The sequence below is a fragment of the Oratosquilla oratoria genome, chromosome 38, assembly GCF_046742065.1.
Source record: "Oratosquilla oratoria isolate Oo_2021 chromosome 38, ASM4674206v1, whole genome shotgun sequence".
NCBI classification, from domain to species: Eukaryota; Metazoa; Arthropoda; class Malacostraca; order Stomatopoda; family Squillidae; genus Oratosquilla; species Oratosquilla oratoria.
Window position 1 is genome coordinate 18957180 of NC_134814.1, and position 10000 is coordinate 18967179.

The 10000-nt window shown below is 45.4% G+C and overlaps 2 protein-coding genes across 8 annotated transcripts in view; one reads left to right on the plus strand and one right to left on the minus strand.

The window, feature by feature from the left end:
* Positions 1 to 1496, minus strand: part of LOC143019752 (uncharacterized) — a 1972-nt gene extending 476 nt beyond the window's left edge. Inside the window, exons 1-2 of the mRNA XM_076175728.1 lie at positions 1165 to 1496; positions 1 to 1041 (exon numbers count right to left, since the gene is read on the minus strand). The exon at positions 1 to 1041 is cut by the window's left edge and continues 476 nt beyond it. Of these exons, the coding sequence (XP_076031843.1) occupies positions 1 to 1041; positions 1165 to 1332 (1209 nt within the window). The 5' untranslated portion in view covers positions 1333 to 1496. The remainder of the gene's footprint in view (positions 1042 to 1164) is intronic.
* Positions 1 to 10000, plus strand: part of LOC143019753 (uncharacterized) — a 627543-nt gene that overhangs the window by 329899 nt on the left and 287644 nt on the right. The gene's annotated exons all lie outside the window — the stretch shown is intronic.

The following is a 10000-nucleotide window of genomic DNA, read 5'->3' on the forward strand; positions in this document are numbered from 1 at the left end:
TCGCCTTCGTTCGTGGGCGGTGCGGAAGGTGGGGATGTCCGGCTTGACGTCATGGGCGAATGGCGGCGGGTTTCCTTGGGGGGTGTCCTTCGTGTCGTCGCCACCCGAAGAGCTCTCGCTGATCAGGTGCGTCTTTTCCCCGGGGAAAGAGAATTCGCACGGTCCTCGTCTTCCCTTCCGCCTCATCAGGGCCAAGAAGACTCTAAAAGTCACCAGGAGGACCATCAGTGCCCCAAAGAAGTCTGACCAGACCATCGAAACTGTGGAGAAACCACGGAACTGCTCAAATAAGGAAAAGGGGTAGACCTCTGCCTCGCCTTTCAGATGAAAATCGAGTTGTTCTCCTGTGACTGATGTTTTCATCAAGGAAACACTTCCTCCTTTGCGCAAGAAGACAGAATCAACAACAGCTTCATTTATGGAGGAATACATAAAGTGCAATTTGCCGTCGTCGGTGGCCACAATGGCCTCTTTCTCGAGGGACCCGATGCTGACATTACTCAGAACCAGAGGTCCGTCTCTCACAACTATCCCTCCCTTCACGATGCGGTGGATCGCCCCGCCTTCCATTTCGGAAATGGCATGCACAGAGTAGACCATTTTGTTCAAGACGTCGATGTGGCAGCCGATAATGTTCAAATGTTTACCACCAGACACCTCTAGACGGTCCAGCGACTTGATAGAAGTGTTCGACAGCAAGCAATCGTGATCAGTGTTCAAAACGGAGTCGAAACTGTCAACACTGGAGTCCACGATATTGAGGTCAGTAACGTAGGAAACATTGAGGGATGCTACGTTGCTTCTGGTGATATACAGGCGTCCTACAGCACCCTCTAGGCTGAGGACATTGCTATCAAGGATGTGCAAGGATCTCGTAGGGTTGTTCTCGTCCTCCCCCGTGTGTACAGTGACACTCAGCTCGTTGGAGGAGGACACGATGATCTGGCCAAAGCACGACACGGTGACGCTGAGACTCTTGGCCCCAATCAGCTTCAGGGTCTTCCACTTGTTGCAGCCGGTCGGGTACGCGTTGAGGATGACCTGGCAATGGAAAACATGTTTGAACAACAGCCTCGGACACTGACGGCAGTGCTTTAGGTCACAGTGGTTTCATGTTTGAATCGATTAAAAAAAAAAAAAAAGAGAGAGAGAGAGAAGACCCACCTCTTCTGTGGCGTCGGTGTAGTTGCAAACCATACTTTTATGGGTGTCGTTATGGCAGAACGGGAGCTCAAGGTCGACGTCAATGGAATTGGCATGGAGGAGAGGCCAAACCCCGAGGACCCCTCCAAGCAGGAGGAGGAACGGTGTCCTGCCCGCTGGGTTCCTCATCGGGTTCTCGGTCTTCCTCCTTGTTTGCACAAACAACGGTTTTCGATTCAATACCTAAGGCACCGTGGAGTGACACTATTGGAGAATGCCAAATGACACTACTGGGGGACACCGGAGGCAATTCTCGACTAGCGCCACCCGAGTTCGCAGCCACTCAGGACAAAAACAAAGATACGACTGGTGCCGGCGGCGCCTCGGCATTCCCATAGAGCTCTCATCCTGAGACGGGCGTCGGGGAAAAACCTGAAGAGGCACAAGTTATCTATTCAGGAAAATCTACGAAATAAAAGGAATGTTTGCTTACACACACGCACCAGTAACTGTGAAAGGTTTGATGGTATAGTCCAAGCCAGTGCTATAAAGAGATCTAAAACTGGGGATGATAGATGGAGAAATAGGGATGTGACCCTACAAGCACAACTCTTTTCGTGTATATTACGATTGGAGAATCGCCCCTCCACCTGTCGCATAACAAAACACCCCCACCCTCTCTTGCTCTGTGTGGTCCCCTCTCCCTCTCCATCTCGCCTTCCCCTTTCCTTCCCTTCCCTCTGGGCTCGTATTTCTCCTCCTCTTGTCCTACTTCCTTCTGGCTCGCAGATAGAGTCCGCAAAACGCTATGAGGTGGAAAGCACAGTAGAGCAGAACCATGAAGCTTAGGTCAAGGGGGACATGATCCTCATAGAAGTACTGCTTGAAAACCTGGTAGCCTGTAGTGATGCAGGGGACGGAAGGAAAAGACACCAACATATTGTTAGCAATAAATAAATAAATAAATAAATAAATAAATAAATAAATAAATAAATAAATTGGGCAAAATAGATAAATTCAGGCAAATAAGGAAAATTAGGTAAATCAGAATTTTGAGTAAATTGGTGAATTTGGTAAATAGGGTAAATTTATTAAACTGGGTTAATGCGGTCAATTAAATAGATAGGATAAATTGGGTAAATTAGGTAAATTATGTAAATTGAATAAATTGGTTATAGTAGGTCAATTATGTAAATCGAATAAATTAGGTAAATTTGGTAAATTGTGTAAATTGGATAAGTTGGATATATCTTATAAATTAGGTTAATACATCAGAATGGGAAAGAACGTAGTGAGTGTTCTTTCTGATGTTCCAGACCAGTGGTTCCTATTTTTTTTTTTTTTTTTTTTTTTTTTTTTTACAACTGTACGTACTAAGGTTACCTTATTCCTAATGCCGGGTTCCGCAATGTTTTCTTGATTTTATTTGATTTTTGATTTTTTTACCACCCCTCCCTTACCCCCGAAAATTTGTTACCTCACCCCCAGGGGGTAATTTATCCACATTTTGTGAACCAATATTCTAGACTTCTATTCATGTAGTCACTGTGAAAACTTCGTTTCTGCGCATGAACCAGAATAGGTAACGCATCCTTCCTAGCAACCAAAGCATGGTCCTGGAACAAGGAGCAACCCATGAGGGGGTCTGGGGTGTAGATGGAGCGGATGTGGGGTGTGGATAGAGTGTTTCAAGTCAAAAACGTCTTGCCGTGGCAGTTACATGAAACACATTGGATAGGTCGCCTCACGGTTGCAGCTTGATCAAGGTTTCACATATATTTTGAGCAAATTTGATAGATAACGAAGGAGGAGAGGAAGAGGAGAGATGGAGAAGGGGAAGAAGGAAAAGGAGAGAAAAAGAAAAAGAGAAAGAAAGAGAGAAAGAGAGTGTCTGAGTGAGTGTGATTCACCATTGACTCGGATCACCCGTTGGACCCGCGATCGAGAGCTCAGAGCACGTATGGCCGATCTATGGGTAATACTGTGACCTTACACGTACACACACACCCAACTCTCCGCCCACGAGAGTTGGAGTAACGACTCACACCGCAGGGATACAGAAATTATTTCAGCAATGGGCGGGATTCGAACCCGGACAGCTGTGACAGCAGTTACGATCGCTACCACTGCGCCATCAAGCCGTGTGTGTGTGTGTGTGTGTGTGTGTGTGTGTGTGTGTGTGTGTGTGTGTGTGTGTGTGTGTGTCTGTGTGACTGTGTGTGTGTGTGTGTGTGTGTGTGTGTGTGTGTGTGTGTGTGTGTGTTTGTGTGTGTGTGTGTGTGTGTGAGAGAGAGAGAGAGAGAGAGAGAGAGAGAGAGAGAGAGAGAGAGAGAGAGAGAGAGAGAGAGAGAGAGAGAGCGAGAGAGAGACTTTTGGGGCTCTCAGTACTTGCATAGTGGAGAGAAACTACGCCAGGAGGCACTGAGTAATTGTGGTCGAAGCCGTCACATTTACCCTATTAGAGCGCTTAATGGAGTATTGGAGGAGCACAGAATAAAGAGTCCTCTGGGAATCGAGGAGGAGTGCGGGATTCGAACCTAATGTATAGCTTATATACAAAAGAGAAAAAGCTTTATACCCTTTCACAAGTGGTCGCAGACTCGCAGGCACACACACACACACACACACACACACACACACACACACACACACACACACACACACACACACACACACACACACACACACACACACACACACACACACACACACACACACACACACACACACACACACACACACACACAAACACACACACACACACACACAGTCACACGCGCACACACACACACAAACACACAAACACACACGCGCACACACACACACACACACACACACATGGCGCAGTGGTTAGAGCTCTGGTCTGCCACTACGGAGGTCTGGGTTCGATCCTCGCCCGGGGCTGAAATAATATCAGTATCGCAGCGCTGAGGGGTGTTACTCCAACTCTCGTGGGCGGGGAGTTGGGGTGTGTGTGTGTGTGCAAGGTCATAGCATTACCCATAGATCGGACCTACGAGCTCTGAGCTCTCTTCCAGGAGGGAAATAGCTGTCGATCACGAGTCCAACACGTGATCCAAAGACCAAGTGAACACACACACACACACACGCACACACACACACACACACACACACACACACACACACACACACACACACACACACACACACACACACACACACACACACACACACACACACACACACACACACACACACACACACACACACACACACACACACACACACACACACACACACAAGCATTAAAAGAAAGAAACAAGAAATAATATATATATATATGTATACATGTATATATGCTTACCACAGGCTGAAGCAGTGTTAGCTGTGAAGATGACGATAAGAACTTTAATGGAGAAATGTTATTCATGATGCTGAAGGCCAAGCATCCGGTAACATATGATAAAGAAGACCAGAAGATCCACAATGAAGCTGGGATCTGTATTAGATAATAAGTAAATGAAAAGAAAATTAATTGAATAAAAAATATATAATTGAATAAATAAATTCATAAATGTATAAGTAAATAAAAAATAAAATGAAAAAATAGCATAAAAAAGCAAATGAAAATGAATAAATACAATAAAAACAATATAATTAGATTAATGAATAAGTAAGTAAAGAAACAAATCTATAAAAATATATAAAAAATAAATAAACAAACGAATAAATACATATAGATAAATAAGTAAATAAATAGATAAAAGATAAATAAATGAATAAATAGATGAACGAATGAATAAGAAATAAACGAATGGATAATAAGATGCATGAATAAATGAATTAATTAATTATAAAAACATAATAAGTACAAACAAATTATAAATAGATCAAAGTAGAGTAAAAAACAACAGGAAACCACTTCTAGCTAAGATATATGAAATGTGATAAAATGATCTCTCTCCCTCTCTCTCTCTCTCTGTCTCTCTCTCTCTATATATATATATATATATATATATATACATATATATATATATATATATATATATATATTAATATACTTATATATTTATATACTTATATAAATGTATATACATATATACATACACACACATATATAATATATATATATACATATATATATATATATATATATATATATACATTATATATCTGTATACAGATATATATATATAAATATATATACATTGTATATATATTTATATATAAATATATATATGTATATGAATATATGTATGTATATATATATATGTATGTATATATATATGTATATATATATATATATATATATATATATACACATACATATATACAGAACACCCCTTGCTCACTCCTCCTTCACTCTTACACCCGTCCACTCTTCACTCACTCAGTCCCCCCACTATCTCACTTCCCTTCTCCTCCCTCCCTCCCTCCCCCACTCACTCAACAGCGATATCACTATGGAGAGATAGTAGGCGTCCGCCCTGTAGATGCCGTTCTTGTACTCCCTGAGAAAGAGGAGCATTTCTTGGGGGAAGATGTTGAGGACTCCCTACATGGAGGATTTGATGTGGTCGATTACCACTTGGTAGATAAGAGTCCTTAAGTGAAGGATAAATAAAAGTTTAGATTTCTTTATGACTTGTAATTGATTTGCCCGTCCGCCATGACATACATAATATACGATGAATATATAAACGCTTTGTAAACTGTATGCAATAAAACTATATACAAATACATTTAACAATATAACAGTCAACCTCAGATGAGATACAATATTTACAACATACTATATTGATTATAGTAGATGTATACAATGATTTGATGAAGATTAACAATTTTATTTACAATAAAGCTATGTGCATTAAGGGGACACTGCAGCAATGGCGACGTGTTGCCATAAGTTAAGTGTTCTCGGTGATGAAGAGAACGCCCTCGACGTTCTGAATCCCCGTCTGTTTCAGGGTGACGTTGGGTGTAGAAAATCCCCACCTACACCGCGATCAGCTGAGGAGGAGGATAGTGAGGAGGAGGAGGAGTAACAGTGAGGAGGAGGAACAATGAGAAGGAGGAGGTGGTGGAGGAGGAACAGTAACGAGGAGGAAGAGGAGGAGTAACAGTGAGGAGGATAAGTAACAGTTAAGAGGAGGAAGAAGAGTGAGGAGGAGGAGGAGGAGGAGGAGGAACAGTAAGGAGAAGAAGGAGGAACAGTTGAGGAGGAGGAGGACAGTGAGGAGGAGGAACAATGAGAAGGAGGAGGTGGTGGAGGAGGAACAGTAACGAGGAGGAAGAGGAGGAGTAACAGTGAGGAGGATAAGGAAGAGTGAAGATGATGAGGAAGGGTAAGGAGGAAGAGGAGGAGGAAGAGTGAGGAGGAGGAGGAGGTGGAGGAACAATAAGGAGAAGAAGGAGGAACAGTTGAGGAGGAGGAGGAACAGTGAGGAGGAGGAGGAACAGTGAAGAGGAGGAGGTAGGGGGAGGAAGAGGAAGAGGAGGAGGAAGAGTGAGGGGAAGGAAGAGGAGGAACAGTGAGGAGAGGAAGGTTGGTCTACAAGGAAGGAGTTTTGAGGAGGGGGGAGGGGGAGGGGAGTACGATGAGGGAGTTGGGGAGTTTGGGTGGAGTTTTAGGGAGTTTTGGGAAGTCGGGGGATTTAGGGAATTAAGGGAGTTGGGGGACTTGGGAGCATTGGGGAGAGTTGGAGGGAGTTAGGGAATTTGAGTGACTTCGGGAGGAATTAGTGGAGTTGGGGTATTTGGAGGAGCGGAAGGAAGTTTTGTGGGAGTTTGGGGGGTAGTTTTGGGGTTGTGGGGAGTTAGAAAGGACTTGGGGGAGTTATAAAGAGGGGATCTCTGAGGAGGGGGAGTTATAATTAGAGTGAGGGGAAGGGGAGAGCGGGGAGTCGGGGGAGGGGGAGTCTGTGGGAGGGGAGTTACATCGAGGGAGTAGGCGACTAACTAAAGGTCATGAGAATATAGGTAAGAATACGTATCACAATTAACTGCAACATCTTTAGCAAATACTCTTATAACTTTACGAATGAGGATGAAATATTGCAATGGACATGGAACTGCCTAGCGTAGGTCTTTTGGTCTCTTGCACTCTCCTTCATTCTCATGTTCTCATGTTACAAAATCATGAGAGGCTTTTTTTTATGTGTGAACCGCATTGTTTACAAACAGTGACTAATGCCAGCTACGATCTACGGATGTGAGGCTCGGAAACTGACGAAGGCGTTGGAAACAAATATAAAGGGGCCATCACACTAGGTTATTTTACCTCCAACCTCCGATTCATCGGCGGTACCGCCTACCTCCGGCCCTTTTTCCGCCTTTAAGGTCACGATTACAAGTATTTTTTTTTTCCAATAAATTTACATAGAATGTCATTTGATATGCTGAGGGAAAGTTATTTTTCTTTCAAGATATCAGATTCCTCCTCAAAAGCTGCAGGATGCAAATCTGCCTCAACAGTCGGAGTTAAAACAGCCCAGTGCGATAACGCAGTAGAACACAAATGCGAAAAGGAATCTTACTGGAAGAGAGGAAGAGAGCAAACCGGGAGAGAGAGGAGAGAGAGGAAGACATGAGGAGAGAGAGGAAGAGAGAGAGAGGGAGAAGGGGAGAGAGCAGAGGAGACAGTGGGAGAGAGGTAGAGAGAGAGACAGAGGGATAAGGGAGTGAGAGGTGAGAGGGAGGAAGGTAGGGGACAGAGAGAGGGAAGGAGGGAGAGCGGGAGAGAGGCGAGAGATGGAGGGAGGGAGAGAAAAAGAGAGAGAGGTAGTAAGGAAGGGAGAGTGGCAGGGAGAGGGGGAAAGAAGGAGAGAGAGATAGAGAGCGAGAGAGAGGCAGAGAGCGAGAGAGAGACAGAGACAGACAGAGAGAGAGACAGAGTGAGAGAGAAAGAGAGAGTGAGCTGACTGGAGAGAGAGACATTGTGAAGTCGGTAAAAGAGAGAGGAAGTGGAACTGGGCAGGTACGTTAGCGCGAAAAAAAAAAAAGAGGGATGGAGCAAGTTTGTTACTTACTGGACACCGCGAGATGGTAAGCGTCTAAGAGGGAGACCAGACAGAAGGTGACAAGATAGAGAATATTGCAGGAGTAACGTGGCAGACGTTGGGCACAGTCGTGCGATTAATGAAATGGAAAGGAGGAGGACTTTGTTCAGGAGTGGGCTCGAAATTGTTGATGGATGGATGGATTGATCGAGTTGGGTAGGTAGGGGGGGGGCCTTCAACTAGGAAATGGGATAAATTGAAAGAGGGAGTGGGGGCGGGAACTCCCAATAGTGGGGGAGTTGTTATGAGAGAATTGGGAGCTAGAAAGAGGAAGTAAGGACGAGGAGGAGGAGGAGGATAGAGGGGGAGATGAGGTAGAGGATGAAGAGGAGGATAAGGAGGGCAAGGGAATGAGGGGGAAGGAAAGAAGAGGGAGGAGGTGGAAGGAAGGGGGAAAGGAGGTGGAAGGTGGATGAAAAGGAGAGGAGATGAAGGTGGAGGGGAAGGAGAGGGAAGAAGAAGAGGATAAGGAGGGGGAGGGGAAGGAAGGGAAGGAAAAAGGAGATGAGGGGAAGGGGAGGAAAAGGAGGGAGAAGAGAAGGAGGAGAAAGAGTGATAGGAAGGGGAGGGGAAGGAGAGGGAGGGAAACGAACAGGAGCGGAAGGAGGTAAAAGAGGAGGGTAAGGAGGGGGAGTGTAAAGAAGGGTAGGGGAAGGAGGGGAGGGGAAGGAGGGGCAGTGTAAGGAGGAGGAGTAGGAAGAGGAGGATAAGGAGGTGCAGGGGAAGAAAAAGAGGGGGAGTGTAAGGAGGGGGACGGGATGGAGGTGAGGGGAAGGGTGGGAGGTAAAGTGGAGTAGGATAAAGAGAGGAAGGAAGGGAGGGAGAGGAAGTGGGATAGTAGGAAGAGGAGGAGAAAAATGGAAGAGGAGCGGGGGAGGATGAGTGGGAAGCGGGAGGAGGAAGAGGAGAAAAAGGAAGAGTAGGAGGAGGAGGAAGAGAAGAAAGGTGGAGGAGGAGCCATAGGAGGAAGAGAACAAATGAACACAAAGGAAGAACAAACAACAGCAGGCCTACTGGCCCTAAGGAGGCTGTTTGTGTTTACTAAACTAAGCTACAGTTAAGAAAACAGGGTAGAGGGTGAACTAACACTACTACTACCACTATCCTATCCAATTGCAATTAAATGCCGGGTTGTCAGATCTTTATTTAGAAGGGGGATGAGGAGGAAGAGGAGGGGTAGGGAGAGGAGGAGGAAGAGGAGGGGAGAAGGAAGAAGAGGAGGAGAGGAGGGGGAAGAGGAGAAAGAGGAAAAGGAGGGGAGGAGGAGGAACAGGAAGGAGGAGAAGTAAGAGGGGTATGAGGGGGAGGAGGAGGAAGAGAAGAAGGAGGAAGAAGAGGGGGAGGAGTAGGAAGAGGAGGGAGGAGGAGGAATAGGAAGAGGAGGAGAAGGAGGAAAAAGAGGAGGGGAGGAGGAAGAAGAGGAAGGGGAGGAGGCGAAAAGACATCTTGGGTTTCGTATGTGAACGTAAAACCGCAGGATGGATGGATGAAGGAATGGGCGGATGGAGGATTGGATGGATGGCGGATTGGATGGATGGATGGATGGCGGATTGGATGGATAGATGGATGGATGAAGGAATGGATGGATGGAGGAATGGACGAATGGAGGAATAGAGGAATGGATGGATGGATAGGTGGAGGAATGGATGAAAGTATAAATGGATTGATGGATGGAGGAATGGATGGATAGATGAAGGAGCGGATGGATGAATGAAGGAATGGATGAAGGAATGGATGGGGCCACAGTCACAGTCACAGCCCACGCGAGTCCGTTGTCTGTGGCTTTCATTATCCACAAAACCTCTTATTCGGATGCTTAAAACGGCCCGCTTTTAACT